At 48.8% G+C, this 24,198-nt stretch overlaps 2 protein-coding genes across 2 annotated transcripts; one reads left to right on the top strand and one right to left on the bottom strand.

Moving 5' to 3' along the window:
- Positions 1 to 554: 554 nt before the first annotated feature.
- Oaz1 (ornithine decarboxylase antizyme 1) lies at positions 555 to 3,179 on the bottom strand. Its single transcript, XM_021174862.3, is given in 6 exon segments — positions 555 to 969; positions 1,044 to 1,129; positions 1,207 to 1,379; positions 1,458 to 1,544; positions 1,546 to 1,603; positions 2,941 to 3,179. Coding segments are annotated over 6 exon segments (684 nt in total). The 5' UTR covers positions 3,087 to 3,179; the 3' UTR covers positions 555 to 835.
- A 16,190-nt stretch (positions 3,180 to 19,369) lies between these two features.
- Jsrp1 (junctional sarcoplasmic reticulum protein 1) lies at positions 19,370 to 23,695 on the top strand. Its single transcript, XM_021175340.2, has 6 exons — positions 19,370 to 19,487; positions 19,679 to 19,716; positions 21,516 to 21,618; positions 21,718 to 21,906; positions 22,793 to 22,875; positions 22,982 to 23,695. The coding sequence occupies exons 1-6, from the start codon at positions 19,370 to 19,372 to the stop codon at positions 23,447 to 23,449; spliced, it is 999 nt and encodes a 332-aa protein (XP_021030999.1). The 3' UTR covers positions 23,450 to 23,695.
- Positions 23,696 to 24,198: the final 503 nt, after the last annotated feature.

The following is a 24,198-nucleotide window of genomic DNA, read 5'->3' as shown; positions in this document are numbered from 1 at the left end:
TTGCCTTAGTCCCTTTCTTGGACAGAGCTTATTCTGTGTCCTAGTTTCCCAAACACACCACAGCAATGGGGGTGGAGGGGCTTACACAGCAGCAGCTGTGGGACCTGTCCTATTCCTGAGCAACCCCAGGACTCCAATGCTCCCCCAGGCCTGCCAGTTTACTGGCCCATCTCCTGGTTCATCCATGCTGGCTCTAATTCACTGCAAACACTAATGCCACATCTTAACTCCTATACCCTGTCTGCAACCCAGTTCCACTCCTGTACCGCTCCAGTGGGCAAAGCATCCATGTCTATAGCTCAGGTAGCTGAGCACACACAGCCCCTGGCCAGCCTCTCCCCACCTCATCCCCCGCAAAGGCGATGCTGTTCTACCTCAGCCACTTTTAGCCAGTTGCCTGAGGAGCAGTCACAGACCCCCAAAGCTCAAATGTCCACAACACCCCAGCCCTACCACCCACTTAAGCATAGACTCAGGAGTGACTGAACCCTCTCTGGGCCAGAGCTTCCAGGGGCCCAACCTAGACCCAGCAGCAGGACACAAGACACAGCCAATGAACGAGATCACTTTATTGGATTTGAGCCAGGGGAGGTGACACTATTTTTCCAGACTTCAAAGGAGGCTGCTATAGCACAGGTCACCTGACCATCTTAAACAGCAATAAAAAAGTAAAATAGAAACCTTTATTTAGAATTAAAGCCAACACTTGAGTGTGACAAACACAGCATTCAGCTCGAAGAAGCACCCCGCTAATGGAGTGAGCGTTTATTCTGCACAATCACGACATGTGGACTAACCCAGGAGAGGGCGCAGGGACACTGGGCAGGGCTGGCACCTAGTCCTCCTCACCCGGGTCCTCTCTCTCCAGAGTGTAGACCATGAAGCAAGCGTCGGGTCTCTTGGGGACGAGGGGATGCCCGGGTCTCACAATCTCAAAGCCAAGAAAGCTGAAGGTTCGGAGTAGGGCGGCTGTGGGAAGACATAGGGTCAGAGGTTGGGGTGCCAGAGCTCCCCTCCCCAGGACCCTCCCCAGCAATACCAACCTCTGTCCTCACGGTTCTTGGGGAAGCAGATGAAAACGTGGTCAGCCTGGAGTTGCTCCTCTGCGAACTCTAGGAGAGCTGCAAAACTGAATGAAGCATGGAGTCATTAGCCACCTGTGCCCAGACCCCAGATCCCCTACGGCCCCAAGGGGAAGTGGCCTACCTGTCCTTACTGCCCTCAGGCAGAGGTCCAGCTGGGAGCTCGATGTAGAGGCCACCACCACTCCACACCGCCCTCCAGGTGACCTGCTTGGCCTCCGTGAGCGTGGACTGGATGCTCAGGACCCTGGTCTTGTCGTTAGACGTCGGCTCCTCTGTCACATTCAGCCGCTCGTCCTAGGGGAGCAGGGTTGTCAGGATGGCCAGCTTACTTTGCCAGTGCCAGGCACCCCCGGGCTCTCCACAGGTACTCACGGAGTACAGGATGCTAGCTGAAAGACTGTGATCCCGCTGACTGTTCCCTCGCCCACCTGGGATCTTCAGGGGTGGGTGAGGGACATCAGGAGCACCACCGAGGCCCCGGACCCAGGTTACTACAGCAATTAAGGGCAACCCTAGAACTGCAGGAAACAATGCTCAGGTGGCAGCAGCGGCAATAATTAAGTGCCCGGGCTTCCCAGGGCTTCCCACTCAAGAGCCATTGACAACAGTCAACCCAAGTCACTGCCCCCTCACCTGTGTGGCTCAGCCCCTTTTGTAGCAAGACAGGCCTCAGGCAGTGTCATCTCAACACTCTGGCCCATCCCACTCCATGCTGCCAACCCTCCCTTCACACCAGGTCACTCACTCCTTCCTACCCTCTGGTCAGCAGCTACCAGTGGCCCCAAAGCTCTACCTCACTAACTACTCATGCTCTGGAGTCAAGACAACCCCAAGCCTCCTCTCTTCCCTACTGCCACTCTATAGGGGTCTGCACAGCCTATATCCAAAGTTCCTACCACCTATATCGATGCCCTTCCCAAACTAGTCCCCATTCTGTACCCTTCAAGTGATACCCTCCATCCCACCCACTGCAGACTTTTAACTGCCAAGTGGACCAGGGATTAAGGTCACCTCACATCATACTCACCACACCACACCACCTCCATGTCCCCCAAGATAGCTCTGTGAGCCCCCAAGCCTGACCACTTTCAAGGTCCTTCTAATTCTGACCCAAATCCCTCCAAAGTATTGGAGCCCTCAACACGCAATCACCAAATCCAACCTAAACCTCATCCCAGCCTCCCCACCTGTGACTTCCTAAACCGACACAAGTTTCTTTCTCAACACACCAAATCTGATCCTACTCTCCCACCAAGAAATGAGTCCTCAACATGTACCCAAGTATATAATAGGATTCCTCCCCAACAGCACCCAAAATCCCAGTATTCTGCAAAGAACTCCAACACCGGGACGAGTCCCACCTCTACATAGCATACGATTTATTACCCGAACGCCCTCCATGTAACCACAGACACTTCGCCACCTGACATTAGAACTAGCTCACATATCCGACAGGCAGACCCCAAATTCGAGTCTCCAATCTCTTCTCAGATTCCCTCCCCAAATCTTAGGCTCAACTCACAACCCCCGAATCTGATTCGAACCCAAAATCGAATCCTACATTTTCGCGAAATGTTCCCCGTCCTCCAATTAAACCAAACCCTATTCCTCAACCTGAGACTCCCTAATTCCACTCGAATCCCAAATCCGAGTCCGCGACCCGCTCCACAGGCCCCGCCCCGCCCCGCCCCCGGCGCGATTGTGGCCGCCACAAAGGGGCGGATCTCGCGCTGCCGAGACTTATCTGGCGCCGGAGGCCGACCCCGCTCCGGGCCTGCGCGTCCTGCGCTTCCCTCTGGGGCCTACGCGGACGCTGTTTCTGGAAGGTTCGCGGCAGCGGGGGCAGGGCTCTCACCTCTCGCTGCTGCAGCCGCCGCGGCTGTGCTGACTTAGAAGCGGCATGGTGCGGCTGGCGTGAAGCGTGGCGCTGCGTTTGTCCCCTTCCTTCTCTCTGGCGAAGCAGTGGCTGTTGAGGATCCGCTGCAGGGAGGATTTCACCATCCGGCCGCTGGGGTCCGAAACCAGCAAAAACCTCCGCTGCACTTCCCGCGCCGCCGCCGCTGCTCGCCGTTCGCAAAATGGCGCCGGCGCCGACGCCCACTTTTATATGCGTCGTCACCACAGACCACGCCCCCACACGCAGGCGTAAACGCAGCAGTGTGAGGCGACGGAGGAACGGGGTGGGGCCACAGTGGCAGCCCAAGGAAAAACCAAATGCGTCCAACCTACTCCGGCTTCTGATTGGCGAGAGTAAAAAGACAGACAGAAGGTTTCCGTTGATGATTAGTTGGCGATAGGAGAATCCCGGCCCCGCGTGTTTGCGTCACTCTGTGGGAGGGAAGACAGAAAAAGCCAGACGCGTCCCGCCCCTACTAGGCTCTGATCGGTCAATGTAGAAAAACGGACGTATTGGCCCCTTTGAGGATTGGTTGGAGTTCTGACAAGCCCGCCCTCGAGGCTTTATGACGTGAGGCGGAGGCGGGGCTTCTGTAGTCGCCTCCAGGACGTAAACCCCCGTCTTAGCCCAGGCCCCAAGGCTAGGACTCTCCGCCTCCTCTAGTACCTGTAGCCCTTCAGTTTTGTCATCTGTCACCCTTTCCATCTTAACCATTATGGTCCCACTCATGGGACGCCCCGCCCCAGGAAGACTGTCAGGACATAACTGTCAAGGGTACCTGAGGCTGACCTAGGCGGTTTGCTTGGTGCCCATCCCCCACGAGGCAAAATTATTCTAATGACCTTGTAATAATGGGTATTAGAATGGGACTCTTTGTTTTAAAAGCAACTTGCGATTTAAAAGAAAATCTGTCAAAAGTTAAGTATCCCAATCTAGAGAAATATTTTATGTCAAATTGGAATTTAAACAACTTTTCTCATAGACCCAGCTTGAAGATTTCCTCCATCCCTCCCCCCATCCTCGCTTTTTTGTTGTTGATGTTGTTTTTGAGACAGGGTTTCTCTGTTTGCCTGCCTCTGCCTCCCAAGTGCTGGGATTAAAGGCGTGCGCCACCACTGCCCGGTTTACAATTTATTCTTAAAGAATTTCGTATTCTTTTTCTCTTTATCTCTTTATGGTTTTGGGGTTTTTTTGTTTTGTGTTTTGTTTTTTGTTTTTTGTTTTTGTTTTTGTTTTTGAGACAGGGCTTCTCTGTGTAGCTCTGGATGTCCTGGAACTTACTCTATAAACTAAGCTACCCTCAAACTCATAGATCTGCCTGACTCTGCCAGCTGAGTGTTGGGATTAAAGGCCTGTGGCACCACACCCTGCTCTCTCTCTCTCTAAAGATTTACTTATTTATATGAGTACACTGTTGTTTCTGGTCTTCAGACACAGACCAGAAGAGGGTGTCAGATCCCATTATTGATGGTTGTGAGCCACCATGTGGTTGCTGGGAATTGAACTCAGGACCTCTGGAAGAGCAGTCAGTACTCTTAATCTCTGAGCCATCTCTCCAGTCCCCTCTAATTCTCTTTTTTTGTGAGCAAACTACAGTGTGATACAAAGATCAGAATTCAGTAAAAATCTATCTATGGTTGTGGTGAAAGCCACTCAACCAAGCTGAGGCAGGAGGATTGCTGGAAGTTCCAAGTAATCATGGACTGCCAAAAAATCCCTTGTCTTGATAAAAAGATGTCCCTGTGGTGGTGTCAGAAAGCCTTTAATCTCAGCACTCTGGAGACAGGGCACGTGGATCTCTTCTGAGTTCCAGGACAGTGTGGTCTTAGAGGGTAAATTCTAAGACAGCCAGGACTTAACAGAGAAACCCTGTCTCAAAAAACAAACAAAACTGGCTGTTTTTCCAAACGACCTAGATTCTATTCCCATCCACATGATGATTCATTACCACCAGGAACTCCAAATCTGGGGGTCAGGAGCTCCTTTAGACATCTGTGGGACCTGTTGTTCTGTGCTGGTTTGTTTCTGAGACAAGGTTTCTCAGGCGGTTAATCCTGTGTCTTTTGAGACTAAAATTGATCAAATACTGCCTATTCCAACATCAGTTGACTTAAGCACCATCTTTCACTTCCAGGTTAAAATCAGAAATAGTTTCATCTTTGGAATACAATTTCAATGTGAGAAGCAAACCAACCGAAAGTTTTCGCTGTTGAGTGGGCACAGATCCTGAGTGGAGATTACACCTCTGCCCTTGCCAGCTCACAGCCTCCTGTAACTCCAGCTCCAAGGAACCAACGCCCTCTTCTAGCCTCTGTAGGCACCAGGCAGGCTCCCGATTGGCCGGAGTAGGCTAGATTGGTCAGAGTAGACCCTGTCTCTGGACAATGGGAAACAATGTTAGATCTTTCCACATTAGGGCTCAGGTGAGACAGCTGAGTGGATAAAGGTGCTTTCAAACATGGGTGGAAAGTAGACCTTGATTGCAGGAACCCAGAGAGTGGGAGGAGAGAACTGAGCCCTGACTGTTGCCCTCTGACCGCCACATTTGTGCACACAAACAACAAAGACATAAAATGTAACAAAACAAGAAACTCAACTCAGAATCCCATCGGTTAGTTTAAGGTTTCTGTGTTTGTGTTGGGGGCAGGAGCCTCTGCTGAAATGGGCAACCGAAAGTTGAGAAATGAGGAAACATTTACCGGAAATGGGCTGCTCTCCCTCTCCTCAGAATTTGTTTTCATAAGCACAGTGCCCCAGTTTGCAGGCACTCTCTCCTGCAGCAGGGAGTTTGTGTCCAAGCTCTTAAAATCCCCCAGCTTATGTGCTGCCGGGCATGGAGCCCAGGGTTTTGAGGACTCTAGAAAAGACTTTCATCCCAGCGCACTCCCCTTCACCTCACTGGGGATTATAGGTGGGGGCTCCACTGTTGTCATAGATTTTTTATTTTATTTATTTGTTTGTTTGTTTGTTTGTTTATTTTGGTTTTCCGAGACAGGGTTTCTCTGTGTAGCCCTGGCTGTCCTGGAGCTCACTTTGTAGACCAGGCTGGCCTCCAACTCAGAAATCTGCCTGCCTCTGCCTCCCGAGTGCTGGGATTAAAGGCGTGCGCCACCACGCCCAGCGTAGATTTTTTAAAACTTACTTTTTTAAAAAAATTAGGCATTTTCTTCATTTACATTTCAAATGCTATCCCAAAAGTCCCCCAGACCCACCCCCCTAAAACTTACTTTTTTTTTTAAGATTTATTTATTTATTAAAATGTAAGTACACTATAGCTGTCTTCAGACACACCAGAAGAGGGCGCCAGATCTCGTTACAGATGGTTGTGAACCACCATGTGGTTGCTGGGATTTGAACTCTGGACCTTCGGGAGAGCAGTCAGGTGCTCTTACCCACTGAGCCATCTCACCAGCCCCTAAAACTTACTTTTAATAAGGCTTCTTACATATTTTAACCTCTCTTCTAGCACACCACCCACCTGAGAGAGTGGAAAAGAAAGGTTATTAGGACAAGGGAGGGAAGACCTGTTTAGAAATAGAAATAATTCTTTGCACGCCTTTGATCTCAGCACATGGGAGGCAGAAGCAGGCTGATTTCTGAGTTCAAGACCATCCTGGTCTACAGAGTGAATTCTAGGATAACCAGGGCTACACAGAAAAGAAAAGAAAAGAAAAGAAAAGAAAAGAAAAGAAAAGAAAAGAAAAGAAAAGAAAGAAAAGAAAAGGAAAGGAAAGGAAAGGAAAGGAAAGGAAAGGAAAGGAAAGGAAAGGAAAGGAAAGGAAAGAAAAAAAGAAAAGAAAAGAAAAGAAAAGAAAAGAAAAGAAAAGAAAAGAAAAGAAAAGAAAAGAAAAGAAAAGAAAAGAAAAAGGAAAAAAGAAAAGAAGGGCTGGTGAGATGGCTCAGCAGGTAAGAGCACTGACTGCTGTTCCAAAGGTCTCGAGTTCAAATCCCAGCAACCACAGAGTGGCTCACAACCACCCATAATGAGATCTGCCACCCTCTTCTGGTGGGTCTAAAAACAGCTACAGTGTATTTATATATAATAATAAATAAATCAGCCAGGTGGTGGTGGCACAGGCCTTTAATCCCAGCACTCGGGAGGCAGAGGCAGGCGGATTTCCGAGTTCAAGGCCGGCCTGGTCTACAAAGTGAGTTCCAGGACAGCCAGGGCTACACAGAGAAACCCTGTCTCAAAAAAAAAAAAAAAAAAAAAAAGAAAGAAAGAAAGAAAAAGAAATAGTAGTTCTTTGGAGAAAATCCCATCTGTGTTGTCAGGATATATAACCAGCGGTCCAGTTCAGTAGTGTCAGGATTACTAACAGGAATCAGTAGTGGTGGCATGACCCAGTAGAAACAGTCAGGCCTTCGCTGAATCAACACAACTCAGCAGGAGCAGCCAGGACCAGAGGGGACACCAGGCGAAGTTCTCTGCTGTGCCTTTCTTGACCAAAGAAGCGTTGCAAAACTAGCTATGCAAGCCTGCTGTCACTGTCTGTTGAGTCCTATTTATACCCTTTCCAAACATTATGTGTCTTCCCATGGGTATTGTCTTACCATGTGAATCTGTCTTAGCAAAACTCCATGTGAGTCTGTATCAGCTGACATCACTGTGCCGCTCTGCCAATTGTCAAGAGTCTGCAGAAGCAGCAAGAAGCCCCTAGAACATCATCAGAAGTTTTTTGTTTGTTTTGTTTTTTTCTGAAAGTCTGTCAGGATTTGAACTCAGGACTTCTGTAAGAAGTGGTCAGTGCTCTTTTTTTTTTTTAATAAAGATTTATTTATTTTTATTATATGTAAGTACACTGTAGCTGTCTTCAGACAGCTCCAGAAGAGGGAGTCAGATCTCATTATGGATGGTTGTGAGCCACCATGTGGTTGCTGGGATTTGAACTTCGGACCTTCGGAAGAGCAGTCGGGTGCTCTTACCCACTGAGCCATCTCACCAGCCCGCGGTTAGTGCTCTTAACCTCTGAGCCATCTCTCTCCAGCCCTTAAGAAAACTATTCTTGGGCTGGTGAGATGGCTCAGTGGGTAAGAGCACCCGACTGCTCTTCCAAAGGTCCAGAGTTCAAATCCCAGCAACCACATGGTGGCTCACAACCATCTGTAATGAGATCTGACTCCCTCTTCTGGTGTGTCTGAAGACAGCTACAGTGTACTTACATATAATAAATAAATAAATCTTTAAAAAAAAAAAACTATTCTTAAACAGAAAGGGAGATAGGGCTGGAGAGATGGCTCAGCAATTAAAAGTTCCAGCAACCACATGGTGGCTCACAACCATCTGTAAAGGGATCTGATGCCCTCTTCTGGAGAGTCTGAAGACAGCAACAGTGAACTCATCTGCATAAGAAAAAAAAATCAATCTTTAAAAAAAACATTAAAAAATATTTTCTCTAATAATAATAATCTATATAATAATGATTATTATAAGAACCATCATATGTTGAATTCAAGGCCAGCCTGGTCTACAGAGTGAGTTCCAGGACAGCCAGGACTGCACAGAGAAACCCTGTCTAGAAAAACCGAAAAAAAGAAAAAAAAGAAAAAAAAAAGGAACCATCATATGTGAAATAAATTGGTTATGTACAATGTAGTCAAATAATAGTCTAACATAACAATCTTTAATTTTTTTTTTTTTTTTGAGACAGGGTTTCTCTGTATAGCCCTGGCTGTCCTGGAATTCACTTTGTAGACCAGGCTGGCCTTGAACTCAGAAATCCACCTGCCTCTGCCTTCTGAGTGCTGGGATCAAAGGCGTGAGCCACCATGCCCAGCTCAGTTTTTATTAATATATAATAATTTAAACAAATGACTTTAAACTTTATTAATATATAATAAAGCAAAGACCTTAAATTTCTATTAATATATAATAATTTGAAAATTAATTTCAAATAATATGTAACAATTAAGCAAAATAACCTACCACCTTAGATGATAACAACATCTCAAGCAGCCGAAAGCACCCACCCCAGCCTAAGGGACTGGGACGATGGTCTTTTTATATATATTTGGTTTTTTTTAAGATTTATTTATTTATTATATGTAAGTACACTGTAGCTGTCTTCAGACACTCCAGAAGAGGGCGCCAGATCTCGTTACGGATGGTTGTGAGCCACCATGTAGTGGCTGGGATTTGAACTCTGGACCTTCGGAAGAGCAGTCGGGTGCTCTAACCCACTGAGCCATCTCACCAGCCCTATATTTGGTTTTTATGTTGAATTGGGGCAAAGAATTTTTGTTTTGAGGCCCCAAGGAAAAAAATGGTTAATCTGAGAAAAGCTAGTTGTAGCATTTCTTGTCCGGTCTTTATGTTTATCTAGTCTCTGTGATCGGTCATTATGGTTAGCCCTTTTGAAGTTGATTAGCATGTTTATTTTAGAGAAATGAGTGACTGAGACAGCCTGTGAATCACTTGGTCTGTTTGCTTTGTGAAGACCTCTGTGTCTCAGGTGATAATAGGTTTTTCTTGGTCTGATTTAATTTTTATAAGTTTTGCTGGTAACTGTATTTTTTTAGTCTTTGTAGATACATAAACATAATAACCATGTCTCTGTCTTAAAACTACTGTAGGTTTCTTTTTCTTTTTCTTTTTTTTTTTTTTTTGGTTTTTCGAGACAGGGTTTCTCTGTATAGCCCTGGCTGTCCTGGAACTCACTTTGTAGACCAGGCTGGCCTCGAACTCAGAAATCCGCCCGCCTCTGCCTCCCAAGTGCTGGGATTAAAGGCGTGCGCCACCACGCCCAGCTTGTAGGTTTCTATTTTAATGCCAATACACCTTCATAGTATATAGGCTGGCCTAGTTCAGTTTTTTTGAAAACCTAATTGCTGTTCTAGTTTATCAACATTAAGAAAATTTGGAGTTAGCCGGGCGTGAAAGAAAAGAAAAGAAAAGAAAAGAAAAGAAAAGAAAAGAAAAGAAAAGAAAAGAAAAGAAAAGAAAAGAAAAGAAAAGAAAAGAAAAGAAAAGAAAAGAAAATGTGGAGTTAACAACATATTCTTTAGTCTGTCCCTGGGGGGTTTACATGCCCCTAGCCCCTCACTGGGGGAGTCTAGGCAAGGGCTCCACCCCTGACCACGCCCCCAGCCCCCTCTCTAGGGGAGTCTAAGCAGGGCCACCCGATCCTCATGGCTTATCCCTGAATCTTCAGATGTTTTCCTATTTGAATAAGCACCTCAGGTAAACAGTTTTGCTTTGCCTTTTTAATTATTGCTTACGTCACCCACGCCACGCCACCTGTGTGGAAGTCAGAGGAAGCTCAGATGAGTAGGTTCAGAGCTTTTTGCAGATGGGTCTTGAGGATTGAACTCTGGTCTTCAGACTTAGCAGATAGCATCGCTACCCATTAAGCCGTCTTTCCAGCCTGTATTTGAGGTTTTAAAATATGGTCTACTTTAGAGCCCACTCTGGCTTGAAACTGTCTTTCTGCCTCAGCATTCCAAAGGCTAGGACCGACCCAGGATCCAGCACACCCCCTGGAATCCAGTCTGCAGACCTGCTGAGATGGGTCACTGTGTCAGTGTGTCCACAGACTGGAACCAGGGCGGAAAGAGCAAGGGGCAGAAGCACAGGGGCTTGCTGCCAAGCCTGCTGACCTGGAACTCACATGGTAGAAGAAAACACTGACGCCAAAGTTGTCCTTTGACCCCTCTCTGCCACTCCCCTGGGTGTCTACAAACAAGCACACACAAAACAAACAAATGTCATTTAAACAAACAAGTAAATTGAGATTAAGCATCGCAGCACAAGCTGAGACAGGAGGATTATTGTAAGTTGGAGTCCTGCCTTAACTACAGTGTGAGATTCTGTCTGAAAATACCTAAGAAAAAGAGATACACAAAAAGGCAGGTTGAGGTAGCTCATGTGTTTAATCTATTTTAGGAGGGGGCACAGGCAGATCCCTGAGTTCCAGGGGAATAAGGTCTACATAGTGAGTGGTGCTAGGCTTCAAAAACCAAACCAAAAAATAAAAAAAGTAACAATTCTTAAAAGGGAGAAGGAAGGCTGGGGAGCTGGTTGAGTCTGTAAAGGCTGAGCTCACGTCTGGACTGGTAAGGGGACTGAAGAGGTCATACCTCAACAAGGACTTGATCTGGCTCAGCAAGGCTCTGGCGGTACAAAGGCTTGTTGCAACTGTCCCCACCCACCCCAGACGCTGCTCAGTGATGAAGCCTAGCCCAGCCTTTGCATGGGGAGAAAGCCTGAGCAACTCCACACAGGACAGAGGGTAGTTTTGAGGAACCCAAAGGGAACTGGCAGATCTTAAGTCATCGAGGTGTTTTCCAGTAAACGCTACTATCTCTATTCACAATATTTTATTGTGTATTGTTTTTCTCAGTCTATATAATGGGACAAAAAAAGAGAGAAGCAGGGAGGAGACAGAGAAGCAGGGTGGAGACAGAGAAGCGGGGAGGAGACAGAGGAGTGGGGTGGAGACAGAGAAGTCAGGGGTGGGAGTGGAGGACCAATGGCTGCTCAGCCTTGGAGTTGTCCCTCCCTCACCAAACCCAGCCGCGTGAACCCCATCTTTCCAGTTTTCTTATTTTTTGGTTAGCTTTTTCTTATTTATTTATTTATTTACTTACTTACTTACTTACTTATTTATTTGTAGCAGGCTGGCCTCGAACTCAGGCCCTGCTTCTCTGGGACTGGTCAGGACGCCCTCATCTGCGTTCCAACCACAATCATCCTATCCTAGAGGGGAGCGGATAGGATGCAGCAGCCACAGGCAACCGTGCTGGCTCTGTTCTTAGTTGTTTCCAAACCCTTGCTGGGAACTCAAGCTTGGTTCCCAGCATCCATGTCAGCTGGTTCACAACCATGGGTAACTCCAGCTCCAGGGGATGCAATGGCTCCAAAAGCATCGTCATCACCATCATAATCATCATCATCAACAGCCGCAACAGCAGCAGCAGCAGCAACAACAACACACACACAGTTTAAAAAAAGGGTTTTATTTTAATACTTTTTTTTTAATTTATTATATGTAAGTACACTGTAGCTGTCATCAGACACTCCAGAAGAGGGCACCAGATCTCTTTACAGATGGTTGTGAGCCACCATGTGGTTGCTGGGAATTGAACTCAGGACCTTCGGAAGAGCAGTCATTGCTCTTAACCACTGAGCCATCTCTTCAGCCCCCTAAAAAAAAGCTTTAACTTAAAAAATTAAAAGCGCCGGGCGTGGTGGCGCACGCCTCACTCGGGAGGCAGAGGCAGGCAGATTTCTGAGTTTGAGGCCAGCCTGGTCTACAAAGTGAGTGCCAGGACAGCCAGGGCTACACAGAGAAACCCTGTCTCAAAAAACCAAAATAAAATAAAATAAAAGCATCCGGGTGTGGTGGCAAATATTTTTAATACCAGCAATCGGAGGCAGAGGCAGGAGGATTTCTGTGTTTAAGGCCAGCCTGGGCTACAGAGTGAGTTCCTGAACAGCCAGAGCTACACAGAGAAACCCTGTCTCAGAAAAACCAAAACCAAAAAACAATCTTGTGGGTGCCATGTGACACCCGAGTATTTTCTTCAGGGAACCTGCGGCCCAAGACCTCGACAAAAACATAAAGGACCCAGGGCTGGTTGTGGTCATGTACACCTGTCATTTGTCCTCTTGGGAGGTGGAAGCAGAAGAGTCAGGAGTTCAAGGCTATCCTCAGCTACATAGTGGGTTCCAGGACTGCCTGTGCTACTTGAGACCCTGTCTCAAAACAAATGCTGAAGCCAGGCATGGTAGAGCAAACCTTTAATCCCTTTAATCCCAGCACTCCCAGCCAGGGCTATACAGAGAAACTCTGTCTCAAAAACAAACAAACAAACAAACAAAAAGAAAAACAGAAACACACACACACACACACACACACACACAAACAAATGCTGGCTATGAGGTGAATGCCTGTCATCTGGCTTGAGAGGCAAACATTGCAGGTTCAAGGCCAGCCTGATTCCAGGCCATCCAGAGTTATGGAGTAAGACTCTGTCATCTAGCTGGCTGGTAGCCAGCATCTGTACCCAGGAAGCTCGGTGACCTGAGGTGGGTGGGTCCCTGGAATTCACAGGCTGCAAGGCTAAACCAGGGAACTAGAGCCTACAAGCCATCCTCTGACCTCCACAGATACGCCATAGCATGGGCACGTACACATGAAGTTACACTAAATAAATAAATAAACGTTAAGGAAAAAAGTAACTGTCTAGCAACAGGAGGTGGCCACTTCAGTCTCTATATCCCCTCTGGTAGGAATCTCAGCTAGGGTCACCCCCATAGACTTCCTGTAGCCTCGCCTGTCCCAGGCCTCTAGCTGGTTCCAGAGGTGCCTCCTCATCAATTTCCAGCCCTCATCCCCTCCCCCAACATCTGACCGCCTTCCCATACCCCTCCTCGCCCCCTCCATCCTTCCATCCACCACTAATGTCTATTTTATTTCCCCTTCTGAGTGAACTTCATGTGTTCTCCCCGGGCCCTCCTTTTTAGCTTCTTTGGGTCTGTCCAGTGTAACATCACTCCTGTATGTAATGACTAATACCTACTTATCAGCGAGTACATACTATGCATGTGCTTTTGGGTCTGGATCACCTCACTCAGGATTATATTTTCTAGTTCCATTCATTTGCCTGCAGATTTCATGATGTCTTTCTTTTTAATAGCTGAGTAGTATTCTACTGTGTAAATGTACCGCATTTTCTGTATCCATTCTTCGGGTGAGGGACATTTGGGTTGTTTCCGGTTTCTGAGTATTATGAGTAAGGCTGCTATGAACATGGTGGAACACTTGCTCCTGTGGCTTGGTGGGGCATCTTTTGGGTATAAGCCCAGGAGTGGAATAGCTGGGGCTTCAGGTAGAACTATTTCCAATTTTATGAGGAACCACCAGAGATAAAGCCAACCAGCTATGTGAGACTTCAGGTAAGTGATCACTAGCCACTTCCCCAGTTAGGCATGGGGTAGCAGGCTTAGAAGTATCCAACAGCCGGGTGTGGTGGCGCACGCCTTTAATCCCAGCACTTGAGAGGCAGAGGCAGGCAGATTTCTGAGTTTGAGGCCAGCCTGGTCTACAAAGTGAGTTCCGGGACAGCCAGGGCTATAAAGAGAAACCCTGTCTCGAAAAAACAAAAACAAAAAACAAAAACAAACAAACAAAACAGAAGTACCCAACCATTGAGTTAGCCAAGGCTTTTTAAAATTAACTGGCCTGTGTATGTGTCTGTGTGTGTGTGTGTGTGTGTGTGTGTGTGTTTTCCATTCAGAGCATTCAGAGATCTGAGATAGCTCCTGGGCAGGTGCGTGTGAGATCTGTTGGGAGCGCAAAGTGGTGTAGCCAAAACCTCACCAATACAGTGGGGTCATATTTGTACTTATTCATCATGGGTCCTTTCATGTGTTTGCTATAGCAAAATGTCCTTTCACCTGAGTCTGCTTCAGGAAAACACTCCTTCCCATGTCTACTTTAGCAAGACGCTTTGTCTCCTGTGTGCCCCATCATTTGACATAACTGACTTTCCAAATCAGAAGTCGCCGGGCGGTGGTGGCACATGTCTTTAATGCCAGCACTTGGGAGGCAGATTTCTGAGTTTGAGGCCAGCCTGGTCTACAAAGTGAGTTCCAGAACAGCCAGAGCTATACAGAGAAACCCTGTTTCAAAAAACCAAGAGAGAGAAAGAGAGAGAGAGAGAGAGAGAGAGAGAGAGAGAGAGAGAGAGAAAGCAGAAGTCTCCACTTCAATGCACAGAGACAACTAACCTGGCCCCTTGGGGCTCACAGAGACTAAACCACCACTCGAAGAGCATGCAGCGGCTGGACCTAGGCCTCCCCACACATCTGCAGCAGATGTGCAGCTTGGCCCTCACCTGGGTCCCCTGACAACTGGAGTGGGGCTGTCTCTCTCTCACTCTGTTCCCTGTCATTGGAGCCCTGTCCCTTTCCTGGACTGCCTGGTTGGGCTTTAGCAGGAGAGGATGTGCCTGCTGGGACTAGATGGTCCAGGGTGGGGTGGTACCCCAGGGGGGCTCCCCTTCTCCTCAGAGTAATGGAGGGAAGGATTTGTAAGAGCGGGACTGGAGACGGGCACATGGAGAGTGTAGCTTTAATGTTTTCAAAGCCTACTTTTAATGATGGTCCTTAAACAGTTTACTCTCCCTTCTAGCCCAGCACCCACCGGAGGTAGCGGGAAAGGAAGGATACAGGGGAAGTGGATCTGGGAAAGGAAGGATACAGAGGAAGTGGATCTGGGAAAGGAAGGATACAGGGGAAGTGGATCTGGGAAAGGAAGGATACAGGGGAAGTGGATCTGGGAAAGGAAGGATACAGGGAAGTGGATCTGTTGAAAGGGTCTTTTGGAGCAACTTCCGTCTGTGTTGTCTGAAAATCAGCAATTAAGTTCACAGGATAGCAGCTTGAGCTACTCACAAGCACTTCACAGACACACCCGCAGTCCAGTTCAGTAGAGTCAGGAGAGCAAACATGCATCAGCAGTGATGTATAACTTAGCAGAGTCAGCTACGCCTCAGCCTGGGCACGAGTCAGCAGAAGAGACCAAGGCCAACAGGAACACCAGGAGGTCTCAGCTGTGCCTCTCTCAGAAGCAAAGATCAGTGAAGACTCAAGACGCAGTGTTGCACAGCTAGCTGTAAGGACAAGCCAAGTGCAGCCTCTGTCACTGTCCATGGAGTCCTGTTTATACCCTCCAGTTATCACATGTCCTCCAGGTGTCTGGTCTCAGCTTGTGGTTCTGTCTCGGCTGCCATCACTCTGCCAATCAGTGCAAGTCCAAGGAAGTGGCCAGAAGCCGAAGCACACGTTTCTCTCTATGGAGTCCCGTCAAATGCAGCTCAACCATGCAATGTATGGTGAACCAATACATGCGTGTTGTTATTGAAGAATCCTTCATCACGTGTCTTTTCATGTGCTTGCTTTAGCAGAGCATCCACTCTCCTGTGTCTGCTTCAGTGAAACATTCCTTCACTTGTCTGCCCCAGCAGAACACCATCCAACACTATTGACTTTCCAAAGAAACAGAAAGCTGAACTTTAGGAGAGGGGCTGCGATTGGGATGTGAGGTGAATAAAAATTAAATTGTTGAAAAACAATAATGAATGCCGTTTGCCTGTTTGCCTAAATGGACTGCCTTGTTTGTCCTCAGTAGGAGAAGATGCACCTAGCCCTGCAGCAACTTGATGTGCCTGGGGTAGGGGTATGGGGATGTGTGGGGTGACATCTGGAGGGGGGCTCCCCCTTCTCAAGGAGAAAGGGAGGGAGAAATGGGGGTAGGTTCTGTGTGAGGGGGCACTGGAAGGAGAGGGAGGCTGATATTGGGATGTAAAGTAAATAAATAAATTTTTAAAAAATTTAAAAAGGAAAACAATAAAGTAAGAAATATAAAAAGTGGACTAGAGCTGGGCTGTGGTGGCGCACGCCTTTAATCCCAGCACCTGAGAGGCAGAGGCAGGCAGATTTCTGTGTTCAAGGTCAGCCTGGTCTACAAGTGAGTTCCAGGACAGCCAGGGCTAAACAGAGAAACTCTGTCTCGAAAAACCAAAAAAAAAAAAAAAAGAGAGAGAAAGAAAGAAAGGAAGGAAGGAAGGAAGGAAGGAAGGAAGGAAGAAAGAGAAAAGAAAAGAAAAGAAAAACCAAAAATAAAATAAAATTGGACTGGAGAGTTGACTCAGCTGTTAAGAACACTGACTGCTCTTCTTGAGGTCCTGAGTTCAAATCCCAGCAACCACATGGTGGCTCACAACCATCTGTAATGGGACCTGATGCCCTCTTCCAGTGTGTCTGAAGATAGCTGCAGTGTTCTTATTAATAATAAATACATTTTTAAAATTCCATTTTAAAGAAATATAAAAAGTGGGCTGGAGAGATGGCTCAATGGTTAAGAGCACTGACTGCTCTTCCAAAGGTCCTGAGTTCAAATCCCAGCAACCACATGGTGGCTCACAACCATTCGTAATGAAATCTGACGCCCTCTTCTGGTGAGTCTGTAGACAGCTACAGTGAACTTAGATATAATAATAAATAATACTAAATAAATCTTTTTTTAGAAAAGGAATATAAAAGGCAACCCCGTTGCCATTGACAACAGTAACAATGGTCTCCAAATGGCTGCACTGGGGCGTGCTGTGCTTGTTCACTGATGAAGCAACTCCATGGGCAGATGATAACGTCGTGTATGAACTGTGCCAGCATGGACAGGTTCCTTAGCACATCGAGCTGTGGCAATGCAAAGTGCAGGCTCCCCAGCGCGCAGCCCCATGCAGCAGTGTTCTTCCGGAAAACATCCCTCAGGGAGTGAGCCCTTGGCCGCCTGAATCCCACTTTGCACACGTGGAAACAGAGGTTCTGAGAAGCCTTGAGAGATGAAGCCACAACCGTGCCACTACCTAAAATTTCCATGCTTCGGGAGGGGGTGGGGTGGGGTGAGGGGTGGAGCTCCACCTAGAGTTCCCAGGGAGGGGTTGAGGTCCTGGATTCAGTCTACAGAACATAAAGTAACTCAAGTAGTATAAAGAGAAACCCCGAGTGGGCTGGAGAGATGGCTTAGCAGTGAAGAGCACTGACTGCTCTTCTGTTCTTCCAAAGGTCCTGAGTTCAATTCTCAGCAACCACATGGTGGCTCACAACCTGTAATGAGATCTGATGCCCTCTTCTGGTGTCTTTGAAGTCAGTTACAGTGTGCCTATGTATAATAATAAATAAATCTTGAAAGAAAGAAAGAGAAAGAAAGAAAGAAAGAAAGAAAGAAAGAAAGAAAGAAAGAAAGAAAGAGAAAGAAAGGAAGGAAGGAAGGAAGGAAGGAAGGAAGGAAGGAAGAAAGGAAGGAAGGAAGGAAGGAAGAGGCAGACACAAGCAAATCTCTGTGAGTTCAAGGCCAGCCTGGTCTACCTACAGAGAGCAAGTTCCAGGGAAGCAAAGACAAGAAAAGAAAAGAAAGCATGAAGCATCGGCAAACAGTTGTGAGTGAGCCTGGAACGCAGGGCAGAAGCCTCAGATATGGCTGCTGGAGTCACAGTTGCCCAGGCCCCTGGACACCAGGGCAGCAGACAAGGTCCCCTGGTTTGTTGCTGGAGGAGCAGGCTGTGTACTGAAGTAGGAGTGGGCCACCCCTCAGTCAGCTCTCTGCTCTGTAGCACTGTTGGGGTGGTGGCCACCCTGCCAGTGACTCTGTGGAAGTCCCTCCTCCTGGCTCCCTGGCTCTTTCCAATTGGTGTCCCCAGCTGTCTCTGGCCACCTGTTCCTGTCCATCCCAGGCCGCCCCTCCGTCCACTATCTTGTCTCTCAAGCCCAGCTCGGAGGCTGTCGGGTAAGAGGGGCTGTGGGGAGACCTGGGCAGAGGTGTGGGTCCCTGGCTCTTGGTGTGGGAACCTCTGATGCCCATAAGGGTCTCTAGTTCCTGTGACTGTCACCCCCTACACACACACAGAGGCAGGGGCCAAACTCTGTCTCCTGTGTTTCAGCTCCCTTCCCCCATGCGGAAAACTCTTCCAGGTTTTCTTTTCTTTTTTTTTGGTTTTTCGAGACAGGGTTTTTCTCTGTGAGGTTTTATTTTCATTTCATTTTTTAAATTACATTTTAATTTTATTATTTTTTTTAGTTTTTGGTGTACACGTAGGCACTAGGTGCTAAGGTAAATGCTAAAATGCTAAGGTGCATGTGTGGTTGTCAGAAGACAACCTGAGGCGTCTTGTCTCCCCTTCCAGCGATGGAGTGTGAGTAAAGGGGAATTGAAGGATTGAATTCAGACCATCAGACTGAGCTGCAAGCTCCTTTCCCTGATGAGCCATCTTGCCAGCCCATCCTCTCCCTGATTTTAAAGTGTTTCTGTTTGGGCATGGAGGCACATTAAGAGTGACAGCCAAAAGCCATGGGGACATTCCCTTTTACCATAATAAGCTAGGTCTTGTGTCTGGCTTCGATTCAGCACAGCCTCTGGTCTCAATTTCTCCATGTGCCCTATGGGAAAGGGGGCAGGAAAGCTTGTCTTGTTCTGCAGTGGCTACAGTGAGGGCCCATTGGTCCAGGCTGCTGGGGCTTCAGCCGTGCTCCCCCTCTCAGGTCAGTGAGACAGTCAGTGCTAGGGGAGGATTGAGAGCAAAGGCCTGGGGAGGGGCTGGGCTGCCAGACTCACCCATCTTGCTGGCTTTAGACACTGGATAAAAATAGTTGATGGCCTCAGAGAACATGAACCGGCCCTGGGAGGAGGGCTCCCGCGTGGGCCTCTGGATTTATTACTGTGTGACCTTGAGTGGGCCCTGAGTCTCTCTGAACCACAGCTTAGTCTTTGCTGTGCAGCTAGATTCTGGAGTCCTCCAGTGACTGGGCTCTGGGGGAGGGGTCTTGAGGAGGCTGTGCTGAGAGCATGTATAAAGACAGAGACCACATCCCCATCTTCCAGTCTGTATGACTACCAGAGGCCTGGAGGACCTGGATGGGGGCCTGGGCAGCTGCCTCCCCAGTGATGACCTCCCATTCCTGGAGGAACCACCCTCAGGCCGGCGGCCAGACAGCAAGGCTCGAGGTACGGTGACTGAGGATCACCTGGCAGATCTGAATTGGAATCCATGATGACACATACTGTGTGTCTTTGGACAAAGGTGTCTCTGAGCCTCATACCCCACACCCCTTGTCATCTGGAGTGGAGGCAGAGTTGGGGAGGAGATGGGACAGGATCTGTTATGGGTGGTGAATAGCCCACTGTTTTACCTACAGGGACATCCAGGCGGGCCGACTCCAGCGGCTGGACCCATGTGAGTAGTTGTGGCCCTGGGCAAAGAAATGGCTTTCTTTGGTTCTCTTCTCCCCTGACCCTCTTTTCTTTCTTTCTTTCTTTCTTTCTTTCTTTCTTTCTTTCTTTCTTTCTTTCTTTCTTTCTTTCTTCCTTCTTTCCTTCCTTCCTTCCTTCTTTCCTTCCTTTCTTCTTCCTTCTTCCTTCTTTTTCTTCTTCTTGAGTTAGGGTCTCATATAGCCCAGGCTGTCCTCAAATTCAAACCTCAAGGATGATCCTGATCTCTGAGCCTCCTGCCTTTCCCTCCTGACCCCACACCTGGCTTATGTGATGCTGGGGACAGAGTCCTGGCTTCCTGCATGCTGGGCGAGCTATAGCCCCACAGGCCTTTACAAATCTTTCCCTCATTTTTGTTTTTTTTGTTTTTGTTTTTGTTTTTCAAGACAGGGTTTCTCTGTGTAGCCCTGGCTCTCCTGAAACTCACTTTGTAAAATAGGCTGGCCTCGAACTCAGAAATCCGCCTGCCTCTGCCTCCCGAGTGCTGGGATTAAAGGCGTGTGCCACCCCGCCTGGCTTCTTTCCCTCATTTTTAGTTGATGTCTATGGATGTTTACTTCTATTTTATTTTTATTTTATGAGTTTCGCCTGCACACATGTGTTCCTCATGCCTGAAGAGGTCAGATGCAGACATCTGACCAGGAGCTGGAGTCACAAGTGCTTGTGAGCCCCATGTGGGTGCTGGGAATCGAACCTGAGTCCTCTGCAGGAGCAGCTGGTGCTATAACCACTTAGCTGTCTCTCCAGCCTCTGTGTATTCACACATATATGTATGTGTGTGTGTGTGTCTTAGTCAAGGTTTCTATTCCTGCACAAACATCATGACCAAGAAGCAAGTTAGGGAGGAAAGGGTTTATTCAGCTCACACACTTCCACATTCCACAAAGGATGTCAGAACTGGAACTCAAGCAGGTCAGAAAGCAGGAGCTGATGCAGAGGCCATGGAAGGATGTTACTTACTGGCTTGCTTCCCCTGGCTTACTCAGCTTGCTTTCTTATAGAACTCAAGACTTTAACTCAGGGATGGCACCACCCACAGTGGGCCCTCCCTTCTTGATCACTAACTGAGAAAATGCTTTTCAGCTGGATCTCTCAGAGGCATTTCTTCAAGGGAGGCTCCTTTCTCTGTGATAACTCCACCTGTGTCAAGTTGACACACAAAACCAGCCAGTATAGTATATATGTATATACATATATATGCACATTTGTTTGTATGTATGTATGTATGTATGTATGTATGTATGTATAATGATGTCTCTGTGTGTGAACACATGCACAGCCAGGGATCAGATGCCAAATCCCTAGACTCTGTTTTCTCCTTCCACTAGGTGGGTCAGGGGTGGGGGTATCCAACTCAAGCTGTCAGATTTTTTTTTTTTTTTCGAGACAGGGTTTCTCTGTATAGCCTTGGCTGTCCTGGAACTCACTTTGTAGACTAGGCTGGCCTCGAACTCAGAAATCCACCTGCCTCTGCCTCCCGAGTGCTGGGATTAAAGGCGTGCGCCACCACGCCCGGCTAAACTGTCAGATTTGTAGGCAGCGCAGTCACCCACTGAGCTGCTTGGCTGGGCTCCTCCGTTTTGATTTTTAGAGACAGAGATTCCCTTTGAAACTCAGGCTGGCAACCAACTCCAAGCAATCCTCCTGACTCGTCCTCCTGAGGGTTGGGATAAAAGAGTTTGTACAATTCACTGGTAAGGAGGTGGCAGCCCACAGGACTTCTGGACTGACACTCCTCGTGGAACTGTCTCCGATGCCCTACAGGTCCTTCAGGACCCAGTTGCTGCTGGCGCTGGTGATGCCGGGCTCAAGAAGATGGAAAAAGAGCTAGCGGGCAAGGAGAGCACAGCCGGCAAAGCGGGAACAAGTGGGTCTGCTCGAGGGAGGGTGAGCAGGTGGGGATGGTCTGCACCCTGGGACGGGGTAGGAACCATAGGCGACAGGCGGATCCATGCTTGTCCCTCAGGCCCCCGGATCGTTCCTGCGCGTAGGAAGCCGCAGGCTCCGCCTCCCCTGCAGCCGCCCCCGCCTCCCCTGCAGCCGCCCCCAACGACGCCAAGCGATGACCTGCCCTGGGGAGATCTGACGCTCAACAAGTGCCTGGTACTGGCCTCGCTGGTGGCCCTGCTGGGCTCGGCTCTCCAGCTGTGTCGGGGTGAGCTCCACAGGGCAGGGACTCCACAGCGGTTGGGGGCATTCCCTGTAGCCTTGCCCAGGCTGTGACTCTTCTGCTCCTACAAACTGTATGCTCAAGCGTCTCTACCCCTATTCCTGGAATAGCCAGTCCGCCAGCATGCGAGGCCCATGGCCACACCTGGCTCCTAGTTTTATGGTGTCTACCTTAAGTTTCACAACCAGGCCTAGTTTCCAGATGTTCTGAGCTTTTCTTTCTTTCATTCATTCATTCATTCATTCATTTTGAGACAGAGTCTTACTATGTAGCCCTAGTTGGCTGGAATCCAATATATATTCCAGGCTGGCCACAAACTTAAAGAGCTCTGCCTGTCTCTCCCTCCCGAATGCTGGAAAGTGTGCCACCACCACCCAGACCTTAAAAAAAAAAAAAAAAAAAAAAAAAGACAAAACTCTCAAGAGCTCAACCTCTCTATGTAGCTTAGGCTGCTCTCCTGACACTCCCTACTTTGACCTCCCAAGATCTAGGAATGGCAGGAGTATACCTTGGGCCCTGGCTTTGAATCAAGGGCTCCCTTTACAAAGGCACAAGCTAGCCTGGGTCTCATGGCAATCCTCGTGCCTCAGCATTCCTCCAGCCATGATGACAGACATACACGACTGAGCCGGGTCCTCCCACTCCATCGGAGAAGGGATCTCCACTTCATCCTGGAGCAGAGGATCGCCCCCACGATTATTATTGCTAGTAACCCTCATGCAGCTGGGGGCGGGGGATAGCCACTCCAAAGAGAAAAAAGAGAGGTCTCTAGGAGGAAGTTGGGGTATTCCAGTGGAGTTCTGGAGGGTGAGGGCAAAGAAGAGGTGGGTGGCTGTGCTCATTCCTCCACTTCAGACTGCCTGCCTTTCAGACGCAGTGGCTGGGGAGGTTGTGGCTGCCCCTCACCAATGGGTCCCGCCCAGCTCTCCACCAAAGAAGGAAGCGTCGCCAGCGGTAAGCCTTCTTTCCAGAGATTTCACCTGATGGGGCTGCTCACCAAGGGAGAAGGAGACCGGGCCTGAGCGCGCGGATCCCAAGACCCCACTTTGTCTCTTGGCAGCCTCCGGTTTTGGTGCCTCCATCCGGGTCTCCTCAGCCGAAGCCTGGGTCACCGGCACCCCAGGCACGGATGCAGGATGAGCCTGAGCTCCCCGGGAGCCCTGAAGCTATAGAAACCCGGGTAGAACCTGGAGGGTCCATCTCGGAAGCCTCTGGGGAGGAGAGCGTACCCCTTGGGGACCGAGGGTCCCAGGAGAAGCCACGGAAAGAGAAGCCAAGGAAAGGGGAGAAACTGAAGAAGGAGAAGCCGAGAAGGGAGAAGCCGAGGAGGGAGGATAAGCCACAGGTCACTAGGGAGCCCCGTCAATCACTGCCACGGCGCTGGGATTCGCGGGAAGGAGGCCGTCGGCCATGGAGGCGGGACTCCAGGGACCTCCTCGAGCATGGGAAGCTGCAGGCCTGGGCTCCCCGGCGAAGGCATGACCGTGATGACCGGCCCAGACAGAAGCGAGGGAAGGGGCGTGACTGATCCTGCCTGTGTCCCCTCTCCCTGTAGCACCAGCAAATAAAGGCCGTGCAGTGACAGCAAGATCATCTGCTCCTTTGTGCCTGGACCCTAAGGGTCGAAGAGATGGGGATGGGGCCGGTGAGAGTGAAATGGGTAAAGGCGCTTGCTGCCAAGCCTGACCGCCTGAGTTCGATCTCACACGGAATGAACTCCGCTTAGTTCTGCCCTCTGTAATCTATCTGTACCCTGTGCGCCTGAGTAAACCTGTGCAACCAAGCCTGGCTTTAAGTCCTGATCCTCTTGGGTCCACCTCCAGAGTGCTGGGGTGACAGGTGTGCACCGCTACACTTGGCTGTTTGAAGATCTGGGCGCGTGTATGTTGGGGTGTGCAAGTGTCCTTTGGTGCTGAGCCATTTCTCCAGCTCCCCTGTTTTTTGAAACAGTTTTGCTCTTTAATTTCAGGCTGACTTGAAGCATTTCTCCTGCTTCAACTTCCTTCCGGCCAGACACCTGTTTCTCCCCGCCACACATAACAAATTAATTAACTAATTAAAAAGTGACAGGGTCCAGGAGTTTAATCCCAGCACTGGGGAGACAGAGGCAAGCTGGTCGAGAGAGGAGAGAGAGGAGAGAGGAGAGAGGGGAGAGGGGAGAGGGGAGAGGGGAGAGGGGAGAGGGGAGAGGAGAGAGGAGAGAGGAGAGAGGAGAGAGAGAGAGAGAGAGAGAGAGAGAGAGAGAGAGAGAGAGAGAGAGAGTTAGTTCCAGGACCA

The sequence above is a fragment of the Mus caroli genome, unplaced genomic scaffold (assembly GCF_978045245.1).
Source record: "Mus caroli unplaced genomic scaffold, Mus_caroli_1 scaffold_9, whole genome shotgun sequence".
NCBI lineage: Eukaryota > Metazoa > Chordata > Mammalia > Rodentia > Muridae > Mus > Mus caroli.
This window is presented reverse-complemented; position numbering and strand designations above follow the sequence as displayed.

Coding starts and splice junctions, on each gene's coding strand:
- Jsrp1 (XM_021175340.2), top strand. CDS start 19,370: ATGACTACCAGAGGCCTGGAGGACCTGGATGGGGGCCTGGGCAGCTGC. Junction 19,717..21,515: donor ACTCCAGCGGCTGGACCCAT/GTGAGTAGTTGT, acceptor GATGCCCTACAG/GTCCTTCAGGACCCAGTTGC. Junction 22,876..22,981: donor AGAAGGAAGCGTCGCCAGCG/GTAAGCCTTCTT, acceptor GTCTCTTGGCAG/CCTCCGGTTTTGGTGCCTCC.